Source organism: Vidua chalybeata, chromosome 3, assembly GCF_026979565.1.
Source record: "Vidua chalybeata isolate OUT-0048 chromosome 3, bVidCha1 merged haplotype, whole genome shotgun sequence".
Taxonomy (NCBI): Eukaryota; Metazoa; Chordata; class Aves; order Passeriformes; family Viduidae; genus Vidua; species Vidua chalybeata.
In genome coordinates, this window is record NC_071532.1 from 110,882,207 (window position 1) to 110,907,714 (window position 25,508).

General features: G+C 45.3%; 1 protein-coding gene across 3 annotated transcripts in view; it reads right to left on the reverse strand.

Annotated features, from left to right (window-relative positions):
- Nucleotides 1-1,512: 1,512 nt before the first annotated feature.
- Nucleotides 1,513-25,508, reverse strand: part of MSRA (methionine sulfoxide reductase A) — a 227,889-nt gene continuing 203,893 nt past the window's right edge. For all 3 annotated transcript variants that reach the window (XM_053937706.1, XM_053937708.1, XM_053937707.1), the window contains exon 6: nucleotides 1,513-2,297. In XM_053937706.1, the coding sequence (XP_053793681.1) occupies nucleotides 2,133-2,297 (165 nt within the window). In that variant the 3' untranslated portion in view covers nucleotides 1,513-2,132. The remainder of the gene's footprint in view (nucleotides 2,298-25,508) is intronic.

Below are 25,508 nucleotides of genomic sequence, written 5' to 3' on the forward strand. Positions count from 1 at the left end.
TTTTCAAAGAGTGCCCAATCAAAACTCTCAAATCAAAATCAAATCAAAGATGTCAGTAAATAATTCTGTGGTACCAAAATATTTTGGTGTGGGCCAATTGTAATATCAATGGAGCCATTATGCTGATTTTTAGACCAAGACATCATTTCCATCAGGACAGGACTTAAAAAAAAACCTCAGCCAGGCTCAGACTTGAGGATATCTATAATAAGAGTTTTTCCCAAAGACTTTCCAGCTTGTTTCAAAACAATAACTACAGCACGGCGTGGGAGGGGAGGGAGAGGAAAGGAAGGGAATCAGGAGACATTTTATGAGCCCCAGATGATTCAGCACCTGAAATGCTTTGCCTTGGAGCACATCAGGAATTATCCCACTGGAGTCTGGATTTCACAGAGGCTGACAATGCATAGGATGAGGGTAAGACTTTACTTCCCTCTCTTCTTTGCTTCTCTGTCACTTCATGCCAAGGAAATGAGACACAAGTGCTGGTTTACTTGGCTGTGAGCACTGAAAAAACTCCATGGCAGGACAGGTTAGGGGCAGGATCAGTTACCACAGAAACGAAAATTCCAAGTGCGCTGTGGGCACATTTTGGGGCATCTCCAGAAAGAGCCTAATGGGGCAATCCTGCCTGAGGCAGCTCCTGTAAGCTTGACCCAGGTGTAATTTCCCAGGAGGACAGATTTCCTCTGGATTTTGAGACTGGGATGAGCTCAGCATCGTCTGAGGAGCACGAGGAAAGATGGGAAGCTGATTTTTCTGGCACACACTTACTTCCCATGTTTGGAAACAGCGGGCGGGGCTGCAGCACTGGATTTACAATCCCAAACCCTGACTTTGTGGGGCACATTTTCAGTCTCTCCAAGCTTGGAGCACGATCTGCTCTGCTGTGTAGGTACAGGAGATGTTCAGGGAGCCGGTTTGGGCCTTTTTGAGCTTTAAAGCTGAGCTGGTGAGCAGGAAACTTAAAACCAAGCTATGGAGAGCAGTGCCATGGAGAAGGAGGTGCTGTGGGCGTGTGTCTCTGAGTGCCACCATCTGTCCCCCAAAACTGGCTCACTTCTTGAGCTCTGGACCCATAGGATCCCATTTCCATACGGGATAAACCGTGCATCCCTGCATCCTTTGTCTGCAGCTTTGAGTCTGCGCTCTGAGAACCCCTTGAGTAAATCCAAAATTGATTTTTTTCCCCTTTCTGGCTGGTCTGCTATTTTGACTGCACACTCACTGGAGACAGCCCCAAGTTACGTTTGCCATGAGTCTGCTCTTGGTGGGGGAAGTTATTAAAGTTATTAAAGTACAAATAATTAATCACAGGGATAATTCTACTCCTCTGTACTGTCATGCTTGATGATACAGATTTAAACGCCCTGGTGTTTAATTAGAAAACTGCAGCATTTTATAATATTTGATAATTTTTTTTTAGATCTACCCAGATACCTACTTGGAACACATCACAGAGAACATTGTTCTTTTCTTGTTCTGTCATTTATTGCAGAGCAGGAACAAAACTGATTTCTTTTTGTGTTTATTCACTTCTTGGAACTGTCAGAAAGAAGCATCACATTACAATTTTGTTTTTTCTGGCTAAAATAATTTCAGAAAATAGGCACTACAGGTGGTACTAAATGCTGTGAAAGTGGAGTTGTGGTAGGAGAATCATTGATCTGATCAATTCATCATTCTCAAAGACATCAAATTCCAGCGTTGTGACAGGCAAGGAACCCAACCACATCTCCAGAAGTCAAAGCTCTGGGAACACCAGGAAATCAATTAACCCAAGAAAATCAAAAAGCCCAAAGGCATTGGAAATGCAAAGCAGCTGTGGGTGTAACCACCTCCTAATTCACCCTTTTAACAGCATTTTGAGCCAAACTTCAGAAGTTTGGATCTCTTTCCACCTCTCCAGATGACAAGGAAACCCCGGGAGCTGCACAGAGCAAGAAGCTGTGATGGGAGCAATTCCTGCCTCTACTTTGGCATTTGACGTCAACAAACAGAAAACTTGTGATTATGGAAAGCCTCCCCAGCAGGTTCCCAAATCTTTATCCACGGATGTTGCGGGAACATCCACCGGGGTTCCTGGTCTTTTTTTCCCTACAATGAAGAGGAGGTGGTGGAGCAAGCTCAGGCTATTTCCTGACGCCCATGGGGCAGGAAACCCCCGTCCCTCCCAGGCCGCAGTACCCGCCGGGGTTCTTGCTGAGGTACTGCTGGTGATATTCCTCAGCGTAATAAAATTCAGGAGCCTCCCGGATCTCCGTGGTGATGGGGCCAAAGCCTCCCTCCGTCAGCACCTGTCAGGAAAGACCATGGAAAGCCATTAGTGGTTTGCTGTGAATGACATTAGGATTCCTCCCCGAAGGAGCCACAGGCATCTCTCAGTGCTCGCATTCCCAGTTCATCCCTGAAAGCTTTTCATCCCTGCTCTCGTGGTGTTTTGCTCAGAGGCATTGTGGGCACAGAGAGGGAGGGAACCATCCCCCTTTATTGGCTCATTTGTTTAATCTGCCACGGCCACACTTTTATTCTCTTTATTAACCCAGGCAGTGATGTGGAGCCATCAATGAAAGTGGAAAACAAAGGGAGAGCACACTGGGATCCACCCCGGGGAAGCTGCAGTGTCCAGGAACCTCCCCTGGAAAGTGCCTCGGCTTCAAAATCCACCCCCAGTGTCCTTGTCCATGAAGAATTTCTGTGTGAAATTTCAACTCCAAGGATGTCCTTGGGAAATCAGAGCATTTGGGCTTTTTTTTTTTTGTTGTTTTTGTTTTGTTTTCCGCAGAGTCACTGCAAACTCATTCTTCAAAGAGAAAAGTTCCATCATGACCAGAAAGTTTTAAGGCAAATTATGGCTCAGTTTGGAAAGATTTGCCAATACGTGGACCAGGAGCAATAATCACTTGGCAGGAAGAGAAGACGGAATGTGGGTGGGGATTTTAAATTAGACTTTAATTGCTTTCTGATATCCCCTAACTGAATTTGAAACTCCCGAGAGGTTTCTGACAGAGGGAATTTCTTTTTAAGATGAATTGCAGTGACATTTTCCCTACTACATTGTTCTTTCCTATGGAAACTGGTAAACAGCAACATCTTGAAGCCAATTCTCTTCTCAGTGTGGACATAACTTGTGCTCTGAAGTCTGTGCTAAAACCCGGTAAGCTCTTTAACAAATGACAGAGTCCTGTTGCAAAGTGTGGTTATAAACACTGGACGCAGACAGAATTGATTGAAGGGTCAGCATTTAGGATTCCCAGAAAAATATTTGTTACCTCATCATACTATTAAATATATAAAACATAAATAAAGGGAAATAATGGCATGGAATCACAAAACTGTGACTCTGTCATCAGCATCAAGCCCATCCTCTTTCATCATGATAGACTGAATGATAGCAGCCTTGATCCCAAAAAACATTGGTTATGGAAGATCTTTGGAGATGGAGATCCTCATTTCAGTATTTTCCATCCTGTTAGAGAGTCCCTCCTAAGCCTAGCCCAGTTAAAACCAGTACTTTCATTTAAACCCAGTATTGTGGGTTTACTCATCCTGAAGTGGAAAGGAAATTATTCCCTTCCTCTTTCATCTCCTACATGGCTGGGGAGAGGCAAGGATGACATGCAATGGAAATGCTTCGCTTAAACAACAGGTGATTATCTGGGACAAAAACTCTTGAAATTTCCCACACCGGGGTTTCCCAGATCCTGCCCCAGCACAGCCAAGCCCTGCCCACAGCCTGGCAGCAGCTGCTGGGCTTTGGAGAGCACTACTCTGACTTATTCCCACAATTTCACTGTCTAAAGGACACATTCTGCTGTGTTCAGTCTTCAGTCAGGAATGAAGTGATAAGATGGATACAAAACCCATGGTTAACCAGTCTGGAGAGCCCCGAGTTCCCAACCCTGCACCAGATTTATCAGCACAGCTTAGGAAAGTGTTGACTCATTAATTCCTTGTGTTCCCACTCAAGGAATTGGGATCACAAGCTCCATTTCACAGGAACCTGGCCTTATTTCCCCATGTAAAATCAACAACCAGCTTTTCCCCATCTCTGGGACAGGCTCTGTCCCAAGGGAATCAGGTTGTTCACCTGTCAGACATGTGAGTAAGGAAGATAAAACATGTGAAGGTTTGTACAACAACATGTCAACAGCACCAAACACAAAGAGGTGTCAACACAGCTCCTTTTACAAAGCACTGTTTCAGTTTCTAACCTTCCCAGCACAGAGAAAATACTTTGGAATGATCATCACTGCTGAAAGATGGCACAAACTCTGCCATCGTGGGCATTACTCATTTACCTGCTGTTGCAAATGCAGTCAAAATTGGCCTCTCCCCCTTCCCTGAGTCATGAAGATGCTGCTGGAGGGGGAGAGATTTTTCCACTGTGTTTTCCACAGTGTTTGTTAGAGATTTTTAACCTGGGACTATTCCATCACTGGCTTCATTTTGTCAGTTAGGGAATCCATTCTGTTCGATGTGGCACCACAAGAGGGCATAAACATCATTTATCCCTTCCCAGCCCATTAAAACCTGAATAAAGCAGAACTCAAGATGAGTCCTTATATTGCACTTCGGTCCTGCTGTCAGTGGGAACCCCAGGCTCTGACACTCTGCCAAATCCCACCTTGGTTGTTTGGATTTTAAGGGGAAAATTATTTTCCTCGCACTGACAGTGTTGATATGAAGATAAAAACATCACTGGGAGAGATGGGGAGGTTCAGGATGTGCTGGCTCTGGCAGGTGTAAATCAGCCCACTCTGGATTGATTTCCTGCCACTGAGGCTGATATAATTTGATGGTAATCCTGTTCTAGAAGAATTTTTAATCCTCTCCGTCTCAAAATTCCTGAGCCATCCAATGAGAGCTCCCATTACCATGCTGCAATTAACCATTGGGATTTTTAACTCAGTGCAGGAAATTTTTAAGGAACCATTGGATGATTTTCCCCTCCAATATTGCAATTCAAAGAGAATTTATTCCTTCAGAGGATTTCTGTGGCTTTTGTCATAGGAGAGATGAAAGCCCTGAAAGACCATTGACTCCAATTGTTAACCCAGCACTGCCAAGTCACTGCAACATCACAAGAGACCCTTTAACTGCTTATAATCCAGCCCAAAAATCCTGTCAGATTCCACCAGGGAGGGGCAAAACCAAACCAGAACCCAAATCTCAGCCAGCTGCAGAGGGGACACAGCCATCTTGGGACACTGGAGCAGGAACGGGGAATCACAGAATCATTAAGGTTGGAAAAGATCTCCAGGATCATGGAGGTGTCAAAGTCAGCACTGGGAAGCTCAGCACTACAAGTTTTTCAGCCAACCTGTACTTTCAGCTTGTAAAAGATGTGTTTGATGATCTTCCTAATTCTTTGCAGACTGTGAAAGTTTATTTCCTGTTGTTTGCTTTAAATTTCTGCCAGACCACTCATGACCAGATTTGTCATCACATCCTCTGTCACAAAACACTGGATCTCAGAATCCCAAACAGTTTGGGGTTGGAAGGGACCTTAAAGCTCATCCAGTTCCACCCCCTGCCATTTGCAGGGACACCTTCCACGATCCCAGGTTCCTCCAAGCCCCATCCAACCTGGCCTTGGGCACTTCCAGGGATCCAGGGGCAGCCACAGCTTCTCTGGGCACCCTGTGCCAGGGCTTCACCACTCTCACAGGGAAGAATTTCTTCCTAACACCCAATCCAAACATACTTTCTTTCAGTTTGAAGCCATTCCCCCATCTTCTGTCACTCCAGGCCGTTGTAAATAGTCCCTCTCCATATTTCCTGTAGGCTCCTTCAGGCACTGGAAGACCCAAAAGTCACCCCAAATCCTTTACTTCCCCAGGCTGAACAACCCCAATTCTCTCAGCCTTTCCTCACAGCAGAGATGCTCCATCCCTCTGATCATCCTGGCGCCTCCTAATACAATTCCTTCTTCCCTCTCTCCACAGAAATCTGGATTTTACACCTTAATCCTGCTCATTCATGTCTTCAACCAGATCCAGAGCCTTTCACTCCCTGTCCATAACCCAGGACAGCCTTCTCACCCTTCCCTGCACTCTCCAGCTCTCCTTCCCCACTGCAGTCACCGGGGTGACTGGAATTCCATTGTGCTCAAGAGCCCCACAGATTTATTCAGCCCTGGACTTACATTTCCTCTTTCATTCCCAGTCCCTTTCCCAGCAATTCTTTGCATTCCACTTGCCTTCCTGACCTCTGCTGAGCACAGAGCAGATGTTTCCAAAGCACCATCTGCAATGACGCCAGAACCTCTTTCCCGGGCTAATTTAAACCCTCTCATTGTGCCCACACTTGACTTTTATTGACATGGAATTTCAGCAGCTATTTTCTGTGGTATTGTCAGATTCTTCTGCAACTTTTTTGTAGCCGTGTCTACTTTGGTTCACCTGGAATAACTCCAAACCCTCAGCAGGTTTTGGTGCGTCACCATCGCATTTTTTCAGCCCCTTTGTGAGGGTATTGAACTGCACAGCTTCCCAAGACAGGTTAATCTCTCTTCACTGCAGAAACTGCACAGTTATCTGTACCTTTTATTTCCTATTTGTAACCAGTTCTTCACTCAGAAGGGCAACTTTCCTCTTATTCCACATGTGGCACCTCGTTAAGCACCCTCTCTCTTCAAAAAACAACCTGTATTATGTGTGCAAAACATGAGTCTCCTCATGCTAAAGTCATTATAGATTTGACAAAAAGGCTTTAAAATTGGGTTTGCTAAATGAAACCATTTAATTTTACAAGCAGAGGCATTAGTTAAGCAGGGGAGTATTAATTGGCTTCAAGCATTTTGTGGCTTTTAATAAAAACGGCATCATCCTGCGTTTGATTCAATAGACACTTTATAAACCAGCTTATACCAACATCCATCCACTTTGTCTCATGTCCCAGTGAGTTGCACGAAGCTGCTGCATTTCTAAAACCTCCTTGAAAAATCACTGTTATTGGAAACACCACAGAGCATCCTGACATGTGTGACAGCTTCTGTACCATCACTCCTGATGTCAAACTCTAACAACAACCCCACCAAATAAAATCTGCTGGGCTCTCCCTTCATTGCAGGATCTACACAAAATTTCACACCAGCAGCAGCAATCTTGAATTTCAGCTCTTTTTCCAAAAGTCCTAAGAATTAAAGGAGCTGCACTATGGAGAAGAACTGCAGGAATTAGTTCTGTGAGCTCTCTAGGATGGGAGGCTGTGGGCAGCCTAGACACTTGATCCGTGTGATATTTTTAACTGGAAAACAACTTAACTGACTTTGCCAGGTTTGTGGATTAGTCGCTGGCAGGTTTGGGAGCAGAAATCCAGCCCTATAGGCTCGCTTGATCCAGAGGAACAAACTTTGGTCCAGAGGAATGAGCAATTACCAATGTTTTATTTTCTCCTTAATTTATTTTCTCCTTCCCTTTCCTCTCCTTCCGGGCAGTTCAACCCACTCTGCTGTGTCATCCATGATATATGATCTGAAATGGTTTCCTTTGTGCTGCCTTCAGTTGGCTGGAACAGCTCAGTTTGTCACGCTGGGTCCAGTCTCCTCTATGTCACTTACTGATGTTGGCTTTTCCAAACTAATTGATGCCAGCAAGCTCTACAAGCGCTGGAATGGGCTGAAATCCTGATTATCTGGTAAAATCTGCATTCCCAGCCTGCAGGTGACCTGCTTTTGGAAATCATGTGTTTATGACAAGAAGAAGGACCCTGCCAAGGGAAATGTGGGAGCAGTGGCTGGTGAGTGCTGAAGTCCAGCCCCAGCTACCACATGGACTGGGACCAGACATCCACATTCCCGTTTCCAGCTGCCTCTGCCCAGTGGATTCCATGGTATAGATGCACTTGATAGGTGGTGCTGGAATTGATTAGCAAATGCTTTTCACAGGGCTGTGGAGTGCTGCATAATTAGCTAATGCTCACACAGGCCTTGGAGAGCTGTGTAATTCCTGAGTATTATTAATATCTTTGCAGGGAAGCTGTCTGGTCTCAGAACTCTCTTTGCAGAGTGCCTCTGGCAAATCGGGCAAGATCAAGATTGGGAATAATGGAATCATGGGGATATTAATTCCTCATCTTTCACAGAATGGGCACATGGATCTAGGGGAAGAAATGATGAAATCCACAGACTCCATACTGGGAGAGAAAAGCAGCTGCTGTGGGACTAAATCTGAAGAAAATTGTCATAGAATGATGGAATGGTTTGGGTTGGGAGAGACCTTAACGACCATCCCCTGCCATGGGCAGGGACACCTTCCACTATCCCAGGCTCATCCAAGCCCTGTCCAGCCTGGTCTTGGACATTTCCAGGGATCCAGGGGCAGCCACAGCTTCTCTGGGCAACCTGTGCCAGAACTTGCCCACCCTCACAGCCAGAAATTCTTTCCCAATATACCATCTATCCCTGCCCTCTGGCAGTGGAAGCCATTCCCTGTGTCCTGTCCCTCCATGCCTTGTCCCAAGTCCCTCTCCAGCTCTCCTGGAGCCCCTTTAGGTCCTGGAAGGAGCTCTGAGGTCACCCTGGATCCTTCTCTCCTCCAGGCGAACACCCCCAGCTCTGCCTGTCTCCAGAGCAGAGGGGCTCCAGCCTTTGGAGCATCTCCATGGCCTCCTTTGGACTCTCTCCAGGAGCTTCACATCCCTCTCATGTTGGGATTCCCAGAGTTGGACACAGAGCTCCAGGTGGGGTACACCAGAGTGGAATCAGCTCCCCTGGCCTGCTGATCACACAGCTTTAGATGCAGCCCGGGACACATCCTGTAGGGATTTCCCATTCCCTGGCCAAAGAGGAGAAGTGCTGCTGCAGGAACCTGCTGGAATTTTTCCCAGGAATGTATTCCTTCAGTGCAGCACAGAGGAAAAGCAGGTAAGAAGGAAATAGGATAGAAAAAGAAGATGGTACAAAGTCTAAGCTGAAGAATCCTGATTTTCATCCATAAAACTGCAACACTGACTTTATCCAAGCTTTTCCCCGTTGACAAATCTTTCACACAATGGAACACGTCACTGGAATGGAGAAAACTGATCCTGGCTGAAGACACATCTCCAGGAGCCTTAGGGAAAGCTGGGTGTGTGTATAAAGTGTGTTCCCTCTCTTTGAAGATCTGCTCTCTCTGAAATGTTTCCCTCTTAACCACTTAGCTTGGAGCAGGTTGTTTGGCCACTCCTCCCTGCCAGAGGGGAAGGAATTGCTGGGCTTGGATATCCATCAGTCCTGCCAAGGTAAATCACAGTTGGATGATAGCCTGGTATTAACTCAGCCCCAAGTGGTTGTGCTCAGAGGGTCTAGGGAGGACCAGGAGTGCAGTTAGGCTGATATTTCCTCCTATTTTACCTCCGAGTGTAAAACCTGAATGTTGCCCACAACAATGAGCTCTGCCAGCTGAAATATCACATTTATCCAGCCAGATTTCATGGTACCTTCTCCCACAATGGGAAAAGAGGAGCTTTGAATTTGTCCTAAATTGTCTTAAATGCAATTTACAGTGAAATAGAATCTGCAATTCTATTTTTTCCTGTTGCATGCTGATCCTGTGAACGTGCATAGGAAGGAAGTTGTATCCTGCTCTCCATCATATCCATCTAATTCTGGATTCAAAGCTTTTTTGCTCCAGATACTGCCTGGTTTAACAGGATCAGCTTGACCCCGAGTCTTTACAAGCTTGACCTTCAGTGTGGAGCTTCCTGAACACCCATCCTGTTTTCTCCTGAGGGAAGAGAGATGAAAGTGGGGAATGGCACGGGCAGGCATTTAGGAGGTAGAGGGAGATAACATTAGCAAAGATAAAAGACATCTTGCTCCAGTAGCATCTGGGAGCTAATTAGGTGTTGAAGGAGCCATTGAGAGAGATGGAAATTCTGTTTGTCTGGCCAATTTTAACGCAGCCAAACAGCCTCTTACTGCACATCCTGCACGGATAATTGATGATGCCTAAGAAAACTCCTGCCCCGTCCTGACTTCCAGTGATCTAAAGCTCAAATCTCCTCCGTGGCTGGAGACAGCAGAGTCTCCTCCCCTAATCACTCATCCTTTACTCTCATACTCCTGAAATAACAATGGCCAGAGCCAAGCTGGGATGGGGGAAATGACCCACACACACAGCAACAAAGCTCAGAGAAGAACCTTCCACTCTGGAGACCACAAGTGGTTTGGCCCTGGATGACTCTGAGAAGCTGACTCAGGTCCAAAAGTACTCTAAGCCCCAGCTGCCTGTGGACAGAATAAAACCCTCCACATGTAAATACTGTGTTGACAAGACTTTCCCACCTCCATTAGCTCACTTATCTCTGGATCACGTTTTGTTCCAAGTGCAGAGCAGCTTGTGGTGCTCCCTTGGGTGTGAGCCCTTGGCAATGAATGTAAGGCTCTGCAATTATTTTTTATTCAGGGGAGCAGCAATGAAGAAGTAAAAGCATTCATTTGCCATATCAAACCCAGAGGGCTCAGGTCAGCTCTGCTGTTACACTGCCATAATTTTATTTTTCTCACTGGATTTCCATCAAGTATTTCTTCCATGATATATAAGCACGACAGTTTCTCAGGAACACATATGAGTTTTCCAGAGAAACAATTTATCTTAACGTAAACTCATCCTGAAAAAAAACAGAAATTGTTTCTGTTGTGATTGGAGGGAAAGACTTCCAGACAAGAGACCATGCACAAATATTTACTGCTAAAATAATAAAATTTGCTATATTGGAATACCTTAAATATCTTTACACTGGAAATTGTTGGGAAACCTGTCATCCCTGATACCTATTTTGCCTCTAATAAAACACTGGGAATTTCCCTTCAGCCTCCCATGACCATTGGTCTATAACCCTAAACCATTTCACCCCCACAAAAAGCTGGGAGGTAGTTTGTATTTTGCTGACCACTCTCTGGAGAGGTGAAAAACTCACCCTGAACACCCACCATGAGCCTCACCTGCTAAACTCGATGCTGTCACCTTTATTTTCAGTCTGTATTGGTGGTTTCTTATATAAGGAAATATCTCAGAAGGATCCTCCACGGGTCAAATATTCCCAACAATTTACAGCAAAACTATTTATGTTACACATTGAATGTTCCAGCAAAACAGAATCATAAAATCACATAAAATTTTTGGCTGGAAAAGCCCTCTAAGACCATGAAGTCCAACTATCCTCAGCACTACCAAGGCCACCACTTATATATGGCTCATCAGATATTGCTCATGCTCTAATGCAGCCTAAGGGGAAGGGATGATAAAGGATGGTCCTTGGAAAGGGAAAAACCAACACCACATTTTTCTGGTTTTTTGGATATTGTCCTTTTTTTTCCCCAATGGAGACATCATCTCCAAAGATCTTCAATTCCCCCATGGCTGCCCTCTCCAAACATCATCAAAGAGAGAGGACATGGATCCAGCATGAGACCGATCTAAGCACCACAACACTGCACATCAAATGAAACAGAAAATCGAGGTCCTTCCCCCGTGGATATAAAACAGGGGGCACACCCCAGTGCTGGATCTCAAGGATCAGTGCAGCTGCAGCTCTGTGAAATTTCCAACCAAAAATCCCACTCTGGTTTAAAACAGAACCAAAATTCTTCTGTCTCCCTCAATGTGTGTTGTCAGGCAGCTGCTGCATTTCCAGCCTAGGCTTTTCTGACATTTCTGTCCAGATGATTTCAGTGGAATATTTGCTATATTTTTAATCCACGTAGCAGATCAGAGAGAGGCTGAATACTTTAAAGCAATTTGGATCCTTCAGGATGACAAATTTCTTCTGTTATCAAATATATGCATAATTACGACCAAAATTATATTTGAAATGGCTACCAGGCAATACAATTTTTTGCCCATTCCAAGGATTGAAAAGTCAAGAGAAAATGAACAGAGCATGTTTTAATCAGAAGATAAGTAGTTTTCCAGCCACTATAAATAGTAAAGGCTGAAAGAACCCATCCAACAAGCAGGAGAAAGTGTGAGGAGGGTAAAATTCCACAGTGTTTTGGCTTTGGACTTCAGAAGGTAGTGAGTATGAGATAGTGTGAAATACAAAGAAGTCTTTGTTGTTTACATCTGAAGTTTAAAAGTGGCACAGTGTGAATAAACAAAGGATGTTCCATGAAACGCTGCAGCAGGGATGCACTCGCTCCGTTGGAGCTCCGCGTAAACAGAGGCATCGCCTCCGTGCTTTAGGAAGAGAGGGAGGTAAACTTGAAAGCCTTGCCTTCCAGAAAATCTCATTTACCCTGATCCTCAGGCTTTTAAGTGGTAGGAAAAACACACACAAGCTTAATAAGACCAAGATCTGGATCATTTAGCATTTGCTTTCAGGTTGGTTAAGCTCCTTCCTAACGATAACGGTGCACGTGCTCTGCAAAACCTGAATTAGCTGTTCCTTATCTTTTCAGGGAAAATAGGTTTTGTTCTCAAGAACTGGGATAATATCAAGCAATTTCTTTTCTGGCAGACAATAAAGAATACTGCCTTGATAGTTTCATGTGCTATCTGACTGTTTTCCAGGAGGGTGCATAGGATAATTGGTAAGGACAGAATCTAAAGATACCCAGATTCTGTTCGATAATTACGATGATATTTCCTGCTGAGTAGTTACATAGCATCGAACTTGATCCATAGGATCACGGAATCATGGAATGGTTTGGAGTTGACAGGGACCTTTAAATCCATCCAGTTCCGACACCTCCCACTACCCCCAGTTGCTCCAAGCCCCGTCCAGCCTGGCCTTGGACACTTCCAGGGATCCAGGGGCAGCCACAGCTTCTCTGGGCAACCTGTGCCAGGGCCTCACCACCCTCACAGGGAACAATTCCTTCCCAATATCCCATCTATCCCTGCCCTCTGGCAGTGGGAAGCCATTCCCTGTGTCCTGTCCCTCCATCCCTTGTCCTAAGTCCCTCTCCATCTTTATTCCAGCCTCCCTTCAGGTACTGGGAAGCCACAATTAGGTCACCCCAAAGCTTCTCTTTTCCAGGCTGAATAATCCCATTTCTCCCAGCCTTTCCTCACAGGAGAGATGCTCCATCCCTTTGATCAACTGGGTGGGTTCAATTTAGTTATGGTATCTGTATGTATCCTTCAATGCAAAAGTCCCCCCTTATTTGACAAATCTGATAAAACTTGATTTTGATTCAACACATTTTCAACTATTCCTATGATGATAGAGGGTAACTTTTGATGAAGCTAAAAATAAAATTGTAATGATTTCCCCCTTGTCCTGTCCCTCCAGGCCCTTATCCCAAGTCCCTTTCCAACTCTCCTTGAGCTCCTTTAGGCTCTGGAAGGGGCTCTAATATTTCCCTGGATCCTTCTCTACACTAGGCTGGACATTCCCAGCTCTCCCAGCCTGTCAATGGTTTAATACAATTCCCTTTCTTATACAGTTATGAAAACTGTTGCAGCAAGATCATTTTAGCAGAGGAGGAGGAAAAGATGCACTTGGATGGAACAGCAGCTGCAAACCCAGCACTGTTTCACAGCTGCCAAAAGTGCTGAGAGTTCAGCAACAAGGGTGAAAATAAAAATGCTTCATAAGGAAACAGGGTAAATCCTACAGCTTCAGCTGCTTCCCACACCATCCCTACTCCTTCTGGGCACAGCGGGGAGTAACTATGTGTACAGGGCACCTACAGTCACAGAATCACAGAATGGTTTGGGTTAGAAAGCATCTTAAAGCACACCTAGTTCCAACCCCAAAAGTTTCTTTTAACTGTCCCTACCTTTTAGGAGCAGCAGATTTCTTTCTCAAGTTTCTTGATGAGCTCTAGTGATGTTTTTATTAAAGGGGTGCATCTTAGGCTTCCAGAAAAGTATCAGTGAAGGAAACCTCCAGAGCTTCTTTAGCATTTCCACCTGCCCCAAACTCTGCCTGCTCCTTCCTGGAAGAATTTAGGTACAAACAATTCTGATCTATTTGGTTAGTGACCCTCAGCACAAACACACCCCACAGGGGCTGAGATTTGAATGAGACTTACAGTGAACAAGTTAATTTGTCAGGAAGCTTAGAAAATACAAGACCCTTTTGGACTACAGGGTCAAATTCCACTCGTTGTATAAATCACCCACCACCACTGGGATGGATTTTTGTGTCTGGAAAGGAGATTTGAATTTGGCCATTAGTAAAACAAAATACCAAGCTGATTGAGGCTGGAGAGGAAGCAAAGAAAATGCAGGGAATGCACTTTACATTTCAGAGAGAACCTGGCATTTGCAGCACATCATCTTCCTGCCAGCTACAGAACAGCAGTGACTTGGCAGAGGCTCCATGGCCAGATGTCACCCTCATCTGGTTCTCTTGGCTCAGGCTGCTCCTTTGAAATGAGCAGCAAAGCAGGGCGAGGATGGCTCTGCCGGGTGCTCCCTGCACAAGGAATAGAAGGAGGAAAAGTTCCCCAGTTCCCCAAAGCTGGCATTGCTTTGCACCATTTTGACAAATTCACAGCCCTCACCAGGCAGAATCTGGGGGGTGGAAGCAGAGTCAAGAACCAAAGGGATTTGTTTGACAGCTGCCTCTCGCTGGGTGATGGATACAGCACAAATCCTCTCCGGATGCTTTCCCTGCAGCTTCAAACACTTCAGCACTCAGAGCCCTGGTGCATTTCCCAGGATAAAACCCTGCACTTTGTTTAAAGGCATTGCTCTGTCTCTATTCCACTGCATCTTCTTAACTGGTTGTTTTATTTAAAGAGAGAGATCCTTGAAATGAGAGAATCTTTAAGATCCCTTCCAACACATCCTACTCTGATTTCTGCATTTCTATTATATTACCACAACCAGGAGCAAGGAGAAAATATCAGGGTATTCCCCACCTAAAACCTGCCTCTTTAGGAGTTAATTGCTATTTAGGCAATTAAGGATTTATGATAGATATGAAGGGACACGGCATAACACCACATGTTCCTCCTAAAACACCTTCAGATACACCAGGAGATCAGAACTAATGGCCAATATTTGGGGGGCTTTGACATGGCAGCAAAGTCTCCAAATGCCTTTAGACCCAGGGAACAAAAGAGACAGGCACAGACCATCCGGGCTAAACCCCCCATGTGAGTGACCTTCTCTCAGAAGGAGAATTCCTTTTGAAACCCAACACCTGATAACACGTGTGTGTTTGTATACACATCAATATGTGTGATAAGAAGGCTGCTCCGTGGCAGAACCTGCCAACAAACCCATTTTTTGTCACCATCTGCTAGGAAAAGAGCGAGCACCTGTTAGGAGCAGCTGCCTGAATGCAGAATGTAGGTAAGAGAGAAAAATCAGTTTCATTTTGGACTTGGCCTGCTGCAGGTAGCACATGGCTTCCACCACCAAGGATGCCAAGTGGTCCTTTTTAAGTTTGTCCTAATTAAGAGCGTTATGAAACCTCCAAATTGTTCATTTCTAGGCTGTTACAGCAAGTAAAAGAAGTGATGGGGGCCCCCCAAACACCTCCCTACCTCCACCGGGGTCTCTGCCCTGTCCCCTGCCTTCTTCTTTCCTTGAAGCCAACGGAGCATTTGGAGGAGCCGTGCATGGCTCGGTGCCTCTCCTGGCACGGCAGCTGCCCCAGGACGTGTTGCTCTGAGGAATCCCAGCATTAGCAGCACCCCTCGACTCCTCCCTTTGGAGAACAATTGCTTCCCTTTGGCTGCCTCTTTGTGTCCATCTCCGTGGGGTCCCGGGAGGGATTTTGGAAGGAACGAGGGCGCTCGGTCCAGGCGCTCGCTGTGATCAAGGCACCAGCAGCTGCCAGCCCTGCCATGCTGTCCTTTCTCCAGGGAGAGCAACGGGGTTGCCACCACCCAGAGAACTTGGAGTGGGCAGAAAAAACACATGAAAGGATTTCCCACCCTCGTCCAAGCAACAGATCCAAGTTCACAAGTCAGCATGGCCTCTCCCACAGTGCCTGACACCACGGATGGTCTCAAATCTGCTGCCCTTAATCCCCACTTATGGCATCTGTGCATCCATAGAAGGAATGAGGTCATTCAGTTTGTTCTTTCCCAGCCTCCCAAGCATGGACTGTTCCTCATTCTCTTCAGCAAGCAATGCTTTGTGTCCCATGGCTGCCTCATCTTGCACAGCCTGTGTGACACAGCCACCCACCCAGTGACAGCACCAGCACTTGCCTGGGTGTGAAAAGGGCTTTTGGTCTTAAAAATCATCCATCCAGCAAGGAATCTTCCTCTTCCCCTCTACCACACAGCCCTACATCTAAGAATCAACTGGGGAGGAACAACAGGACTATGAGGAGCTCCTGTCCCCATTACCAGCAACAGGAGGTCAGTGGGTGGGCTTGCCTTGCAGAGGGAATATTTGAAATCAGCATCAATATTTGGGAGCCCTTTCAGGTCCAAATACCTTCCCATTTTTCTTGTTTTCCTGCTTTCTCATTTTATCTTCCATTTCTTGTCTTCCCAACTACTTCTGTCCATCTTCTGATCTACCCTGTGTCGCAATCCCCTGTTATGAGGAGGATAAATATTTTTTTTATAAATTGTCTGTCCAAGCCATTTGACCCCAGAAATTTGTATTTTCTTAAATGGCAGCAGAGAATTGGTGGGACTGTCACAGCCTGTGAAAATCCAGAGGTTTGTGCACACAGGCAGTGCCTTGAAGAATAAGGGAGATTCCCAAAGTGCTTTTGAGGCTCCAAGCTCTGTGATGTGCTTTACAGTTCACCTGGCTCAAATGCTGATCCCCAAAAAACCCAACCCTGATTTCCAGGTGTGAAAACAACTGTTCAGCTGGATCAAATGCTGATCCAAAAGAAATCCCAACATTGAATTCTGGATGGGAAAACACCCATCCAGCTTGAGAGCGAGTGCACGAGGCTGAGGGAGAAATCCTATTTGTCCTGCTTGTAAAGGAGTAAATCTGCTCTTGCTGCAGTGAAACCCAGATAAAATCACACAAAGCCATCCCACAGAGTCCCTTCTCCCTGCAAAGCTGCATTTCCAGTCGTGTGGTTTAGCACAGATCCGCCGGTCAAGCAGGAATTCTTTTTCCTAATGCAGATTTCTCTCTGTGAGCACATCTGTAAGCTATAGATCCCTGCCTCCTGGGACAGGCCTAATGGGCTCTGCATCCACTCTGCCTCATTTCTTTGGGAAGCGTTGGCTCTGCAGTGGGAGGGCTGAAGAGGGGCTTGCACTGGGGGATGTTTTTTCATCCTGAATTTAAATGGACAAACAGAGACCGTGGGTTGTTATTGCCGAGATAAGCAACAATAGAGGGCTCAAGAGCCACAGACTGGGGAGTCAGTGACACAGAAGCATCCAAGGACAGGATGGACTAGCTAATTACTGTCAGCCCTGCCCTCCAAATTGGTCACATATTTCCTTAAGAGCTTCTGCTCCCCACCAGCCAAAGGGCAGCAATGCAGGAGCACAGAGAGGGCAACCCTGGGTGTCCCAGCTCTTTTCAGCCTGTTTGGGGGTGAGGAATCTCCTCCTGGTTCATATCCTGTGGTTCCCTGATGGATTTGGGATGCCTAAGGAAGGCAGGGATATTGAACTGCTCAGTGCTGACTTTGCATGCAGAATGGAAGGGAAAGAAGCTGGAGCTGAGCTCATTTATGGATCATGAGAGCAGAAATCAGAGGTGTCCATGACCAGGCAGGAGGGGATCACACCAGGAAAGCTTCTCCCCAGAAGTAACATGGGATAAATCCGTCCTTGAGAGCAGCCCAGCTGCCAGTGAAGTTCTGCTACAAAGCAACCCCCCTTGGGGCACTCTGAAATATTGAAATATTAAAATTCTCCATATTTTTGACACCGCACATGCTCAGATAAAGAACCTCAAATTGGGAAGAGCTCAGTCTTAAAAACAGATTCCAAACTCTCCTGCCTTAAAAAAAAAAAAAAAAAAATCCAGCAACTGAAAGGGAAAAAGAGGAAAAAAAAAAAAAAAAGAAAAGAAAAAGGCTTGTTCATGCTGTTACAGTTTAGGAACTGCTGGCATCCCTGTCTCTGAGAGGAAGGGATAGGGAGCTGACTGCTCAGCAGCTGAGAACGTGTGTTCTGGAAGCAGCTCCCGGAGCAGATGGTGCAATGATTACTGCCAGTAAATGTTAGAGCCCTCTTTTCCTTCCTTTTTTTTTTTTTTTTTCCTTTTTTTTTTTTTTTAACTAGAATTCTGAACAACAGGGGAAAAATAATTACAAAGAATGCATGAAAGCAGCTTGATTTCCTTTCTTTTTCCCCCCTCTGAGTGTGTCTTGCTCCTTCTCTAATACCTGACACTGCAGAAGGGGATGTTCCCTGGGATTGCTGGGATGATGGAATCCACCACCAAGCACTTTGTTCTGGGGAGTTTGACACGGCTCTTATGCTCCAAGCTGTGTTCCCTGGGAAATGAGGAGCTGCAGGATCATGTGCTGCGTATGGGATGCTAAAAACAGGGAAAAGGAGAAGGGATGCAGCTGTGTATAATGGAAGGCGTCCCTGCCCGTGGCAGGGGTTGGGATTGGTGGCCTTTGAGGTCCCTTCCAACCCAAACCATGCTGGGATGCAACGATTCTATGATTTAAATAGTCACCCTGCTGGCTTGTGGTGTGATAAGCAGTCCTTGGGCCAAGAAATAGGAATTGTTTTTCCCTTTCATCACCAGGGTCTGGCTCCCCTGGCCCCATCTCCCCCTTCAATGTCTCTGAGTAGCCCCAAAACATTTCTCCCCCATTACCTCTCTTGTTCCCCTCTCTTTGTCCCAACATTCCCTTTTTTGGCCCTTAAAATTTGATTTTTTTTTTCTTTTTTTTGCCTTCTAACAGGGCAGCTTGTCCCTCATCACTTTAATATCACTTTAAACCCCCAGGAGAACCTGGCTTCCAAATTTTTAAAGAGCAAACATCAGCCAGAATGGGAAGGGTCATCCCTGTCTTCTTGGAAAACACACCGTGGTGTTGGAGCAGGTACAGCCAGAGCAGCACAACACATCCCCCTGCAGCATCTCTTGAGGGCTTCAGCTTTTAAATGCTGTGACATCTCTCCCAAATGTGTCTTGGTGAGGTTTTTTTGGTTGGTTTTTTGGGGGTTTTTGTTTTGTTTTGTTTTGTTTTGGGCGTTTTTTTTGTTTTCTTTTGTTTTTTTGTTTTTTGTGTTTGAGTTTTTTACTGTCTGTAAATTAAGAAAAGCCAGGGAAATTTCCACTGGGAGATTAAAAAAAAAAAAAAAAAAAAAAAGCAATCAGGATATGCGTTAAAAACACCTCCTTCAGATCCCTGTTCTGCAGCGGGGAGGTACCAACCTAAGCTCCTCGTAGACAGGCTGGGAGAAATATTTTAGAATTGAAAACAACATGTTTTTCTCCAGCTTCCTGCTCCCAACAATTTTGGCTGGAACTTTAAAAATATCAGTCTGAGGAGAGAGAAAACTGGCAAGGAAAATGTCACACCCACCCCTCCCATCCCAAATTAATGTCTGCTGAAGTATCAATCAACTGAGGGAAAAGACTTCTGAGAGGAACTGTCAGACATCCCTAAAATGGGGAGCATCCAGCTCCACTGGCAAGACTGAGGTGCCAGAATTCCTCACTGTGATTCCAGGTCAAAGCAAATCACATTTTCAATTAGAAGGCTGAGGTTTCTTTGTGACCATATAGGAAAAGGAATGGTCAGTATCTGCTAAATTATCAAATTCTTCTTATTATTAGCCACGAAATTCCTCTTTGAAGGTCAGCCATGGTTTTTCAAGGTGAAGCCTAAGAGTAGTTAAAGAATAAGATTTTTTAATTTCAGTTATAATAATTTTGAGGCTTTGTTGGGATGTTTTCAATTACAATCACAGCTCTCATCCTTTGACAGCTTCCAGGGAAGAAAAGAGGGAGTAAATGAAATGTTGCATCTTCATTCAAAGCCTGCAGCACTCACCAAACAAAACTGAAATGAAGGGTTCCAAGAAAGTCAGCACTGGACCATCCATGAATACTCCTCTCCTTGAGATGCAGCACTTGTATCAAGGACACAAACCATCAATAATGACAGCAGCAGTGTTTGTTCTGCAATTTGTGGGTATTCAGAGCCCACTCCTCAAATCCTTGCTTAAATTGTGGCAGCACAAATGGAGTTGGACAGAGCCTGGTCCTCGAGTCCTACACCATTTTCTGGGTTCAAAGGCTGAGCGTTTTAGCTGTGTAATAATGGGTGGTATTACTAGATATTGTGATGAAAATAAATGTTCCTTGAAATGAAAATACCCTCTTTCCACGGAGCATGAACTTGGCTTTCTCTTTCTTCTCTGCTGGATCAGTGGTATTTGCAGAAAAACTCTTGTGGCACTTGTAGGATAGCACTCCATGCTGAGCTATCAAGGAGCAGGTCAGGCTTGGGGGTGTTTTCTTTTAATTTGTTGTTCCAGCTAACTGAGGACACACCAGATTTAAGATTGGCAGTGCAAACACAGATACTGCATATCTGACACACCTGAGCATTTCTTGGCTGATTGATAAATAAAAATCAGTAACACTGAGGAAATGTGCAAGGGATTTGATTTATTTTTAATATTTTTGTTGTTCTTTCCAGGTTGGATGGGGCTTTGAGCAACCTGGTCTAGTGGAGCCATGGCAGGGGTTGGAACTGATGATCCTTAATGTCCCCCCCAACCCAAAACATTCTGTGATTCACTTTCAAAGTACATTTGCTGAAACCCTGGTTTTCCTGCCCATTAAAAGCATTTCCCCCCAGATACTGAAGGGTTTTATTCTCTTCTCTGAGCCCGACTTGATGAAAGGCAAACCCCCCCCATCTCTTTCTTTATATGATCATAAAGAGATCTTGTGGTCATCAAGAACAGGGCCAAACTGCACTCCAAGACCCCTTTACAACCCCAGAGGTGTGATATTGTTTTCGTGATTTTCCTGACCATCTTCACATCCTGCCTGATGCTGACTTCATGGGATTACAGAGTCTTAGAGATCTCACTAAAAATATCACCCAAAAATATTTGACTTTGGGGAAGAATTGATTTGTGATCCTGTAAAGTCAACTCAAGATTTATGAGGCTGCAGAATGAGAGGCTGGGGCAGGTCTCTTCCCTGCCTGTCCCTTTATGTGCCTGCTTGCTACTTGCAGCAGAGCTGAACTGTGTGATACAAGGGCACTGCTTGACCACATGGGAGCTGTGGCGTTGCCTGACCTGGTGAGGAGTCCCAGGAGATGCAGCCATGAAGACCATGCACCTTTTTGCTGGGAAAACTGATAAGGAACTAGCACAGGTTGTCCAAAGAAGCTGTGGCTGCCCCTGGATCCCTGGAAGTGTCCAAGGCCAGGCTGGAGTCACCCGGGATAGCAGAAGCTGTCCCTGCCCATGGTGGGAGGGTAGGAACTAGATGGTTTTTCAGGTCCTTTCCAACCCAAACCACTCCATGATTCTCATGCCAGCTTTCCACTTCTCTTCCCTCTGATTTTTAAACTTTCAGCAAAGCTTTGCTCCTCACCTTTACCCAGCGAGTGCCTCTGAAGTGCTTTGGGAACCTGAGGCAAAAAAAGTGCAACACAAAACTTTGACGAATCCCATGCTGGCCTGTTGTTACCAGGCCTCTTAATGAGGATAATTTATAGAATTCCACTAACATAAATGCATTCTAACCATCCCTGCCCCCCACCCCAAACAAGGAATCAATTGAGGGAAAATGGCCCATGACAGGAAAGAAGGAGAGATGGATTAAATATTTAAAGCATTACTGTAAATGAAGACGCCGAAGCCAGGTCAGTAATGAGCTTCCCCCGAAGCCACTGGGAACTCACATTAATGCTGCACTTGACTCCTGCAGGTCTCTCCCACATGCCAGCAAAACTCTCCCAAGTTGCCAAGCAGACACATGGAACGAAGTGTTGTGTTGGGCTCTGTGTGCGTGTGTGCGGGATGGAGAGAGAGATTTAACCCCTTCTGCACATCCAGAGCCAATGTAAAATAAGACAAGAATCAGAAGTTGCTCTCATTTCGTTCTGGGGTTGACTTCTAGCAGTGAGATAATCAAGTTCCCATGAAGGCCTGTGATTCTCCTGAACAAGTTGAACCAAACAGAGAATAAAAGGATTCTGTAGGTTGAAACTGAAGTGTTTGCAGAGGAGAGGTGCTGGAAATAGAATCACGGAGTGGTTCTGGTGGGAAGGGACTTGAGGATCATTTAGTTCCAACTCCCTCATTATGGCAATTAACACTCATTACACCAGATTTTTCCAAAAGAATTCATTCTATTACATGTGTAAACTGTGTTCTACACTTAGTATTGTCCAGTCACCCTCTTGGAGTCCATTTAGGCACTGGAAGAGCTCTAAGGTCTCCCTGGAGCCTTTTCTTTTCCAGGCTGGACACCTCTCTCAGCCATCCTACAGTCCCACAGCAGAAGCAGCTCCATTTCCAGCTTTCCCAATGGCTGTTTTCCTGATCTTTCCCCCTGTCTCCCAGCCTTGCTGTTTTCCACTCCAAACACAAGAGTTACATTCTCTTGCCAAAACCAGAGCCCTGTGAGCTCCATTCAATGCAACTTTCTCTTTTGACACAGAACAAATATCAAAACTCTTGTTAAATGCTCTGACTTCAGACTTCCAGCAAATTTCCTGCTGACTTTCTAGCAGCTCCGTGTAGACCTGGTTGCCTTTTCTTGCTTACAAGGATTTTCTGTGTGCTTGCGAAGGCTCCGATTATTTGTGCCAGCATATTTCAAGGAATTATTGTGGTTGATGTCTACACTGCCAGGTTCTCCTTTCCCATTAAGACAGGCATCAAATATTCCTTATTCCAGGCCCCTACTACCTCACCCATCTCCTGCAAGTTCCAGCCACTTGGAAGTGCCAACAGCTCCAATATCAATATGAAGAGGAGTGGAAAACCATGGGGAATCAACCAACTGATCATCAAGAGCTGAGCACTCAGAAATGGATGAAAAAGAACGATTTAAATCCAGGCATGAAAAGCAAAATCTTCAATGATTAAAAAAAAAAAAAAAAAAAAAAAAAAAGGCTAAAAATGGCCCTGAAAGGGTTGCACTGCCCAGGACAGTGGGAGAGTCCCCATCCTTGGAGGGATTTAAAAGCCATGTGGCACTTGGGGACATGGATCAGTGGTGGCCTTGGCAGCACTGGGGAATGGTTGGACTCAAAGGTCGTGGAGAGTTTTTCCAACCTCATGATAGGCACAGGCAGAAGAACTTCATCATCAAAACTGAAAGGGTTTAGAGCAGTCCACGGTGTGTTTTTATTCCACTAACTTCATTTCCCATCCTTTCCCAGCACAGTTTCAAAGATGGGGTGCCAGGGATCATTCCCAAGGGCAGTTTGCATGTGGCCAACCTGTTTCCAAAAGTAGATTATGTGTAGTAATTAATACCATGGATGAAACCAGACTCTGCCCTTCAAACTTTACCCATGAAGCACCTCTTAATGAGACAAGTGGAATCCAGGGACAGAATTATCCAAGAAATCTCTTGGATACGGACATTAAAAATTTCCTCCCATGACTACACCAGGCTGCTTGGTGGGACTGTCTTTCTGCCACAGTTTATTCACATTACAGAACTTTTACACTGCTTTACAATTTCTGAGGCTGTTTGGGGCATCTCCTAATCTGTTTCATATTAATTAGCATTGTGCTTTTTTTTTTTCTTCCACCTGTACGTTATCAAGCAGCTGAAAACATTATTCCACTAATTTACCTACTGATGACACAAGCTGGGGTGAGCAGCCTTCAGTCATTTGTCATTTGGATGGCACTTTTGCTCTGGCATTTATATCCATCTCCCACTGGATGATATTTGCAGATAAATCTTTCAGAATTAGGTGATTTCTACCTCCATGATATCTCTAAGCCTTAGGAGCTGATTTCCACTGTGCTGCTGAACCAGAACCTGCATCAGCCAACCTCAGAGAGGCAGGGTGCTGCCTTTCCAAGATTTTGGGATCAAACTGGCTGTCAAAATAAGGCTTTTTTGGCAAGCCAGTGGAACCTATCCAAGGATCTCCCAGGATTCTGCCATGGATCCTCTCCCCCCACTCCTTGGCAGCAGAGCATTATGACTGGATGATCTTAGAGGTCTTTTCCAATGATTCCACAATTAAACTTCAGGACAACTCACCCCATTCTGGTGCCTGTTCATTGCTCCATCCCATATTTGTGCTGTATAGGGAATCCACAGCCTCAACTCCTGCACTGATGAAAAGCTCACTCAAGCTCCAGTGCAAGAAAATCCCTAAATCCTCCATGGTTTCAACCTCTCAAATCATCCATTATCAGCTTTATTGTAGTGGTTGGCACAAGGAATTAGTCCAACAGGCAAAGACTGACAGTTTTCTCCTAAAAAATGGCACCATCTGGCAAAGCAGAATTGCCATTCCACGTTATCCCGGTCCTCCAAAGCATTTCTGTCCCCTGTCCAAGGCCCATGAGCAACCAGCAGATGTGGACAGGGTTTGAGAGAGAATCTGAACCACAGCTGTGGCTCAATTGGCCATGAAGACACGTGGAAATTAAATAAAACATATTACAACCAAAATCTTTTACTCTCGGATAAATAAGGTTATTCCCCTCACAATGGGAATATCTGGGAGAAAAACCTCACTAGGTATTAAATGGTACTTGATCCATTTTTATGGGAAGGATTCCATGAGATTGTTGCCCAGAATAACAAGGAATCACATTAGCTGACCCAGGGAATCCTTTCAAGGCCAAAGTTTCTGTTCTCTTTAAACTAAATGAAAGGAAAATGCAGTTCTCATCTCTGAAAGGAAAATCAGTTTTCCTGGAGCCCTGACATGCAAAAAGGACTTTTTTTTTTCCCATCTGCAGCAGTTCAGACAGATTTAATGTGATTAATGCTGCTAAACTATGTCACCTATGGCATTTTTCTGCTTTCCAGTAGATGAAAAGGCTTCTGTTCAAAAAGAAAACTGCAATATGTGCTGCATGAAATGCCAGCTGGGAGTGGAGGAAGAGAGTGTAGTGATGGCAGATACTTGATTTAGCTCTGCATCAATAAAACATCCACATTTGTAAGAGAGAATGTGATGGAAAACGTCTTAATTGAGCAATATTTGTACCAGGACATTGGGTCACTCACCTGGAATCACTTCCAGGATGCCCTGCTCTATTCCTTGAATTCAGACATAAATCTCCCCCATTCAAAGCTGTCACTGAAAGCAATGTCACAAAGAATGAACTTAATGGGTCTGAGGCAGATTTCCATCTGATTCAGGTAGGAAGGAAGACCCATGAGGATTGGCCCAGCAACCAAGTTCAACAAGCTGGGGGGGTTCATCTGGAGAAGAGAAGGATCCTGGAAGACCTCAGAGCCCCTTCCAGGGCCTAGAGGGGCTCCAGGAGAGCTGGAGAGGAATTTAGGACAAGGGATGGAGGGGCAGGACCCAGGGAATGGCTGCCCACTGCCAGAGGGCAGAGATAGATGGGATATGGGGAAGGAATTCCTGGCTGTGAGGGTGGTGAGGCCCTGGCACAGGGTGCCCAGAGAAGCTGTGGCTGCCCCTGGATCCCTGGAAATGTCCAAGGCCAGGTTGAACAGGGCTTGGAGCAACCTGGGATT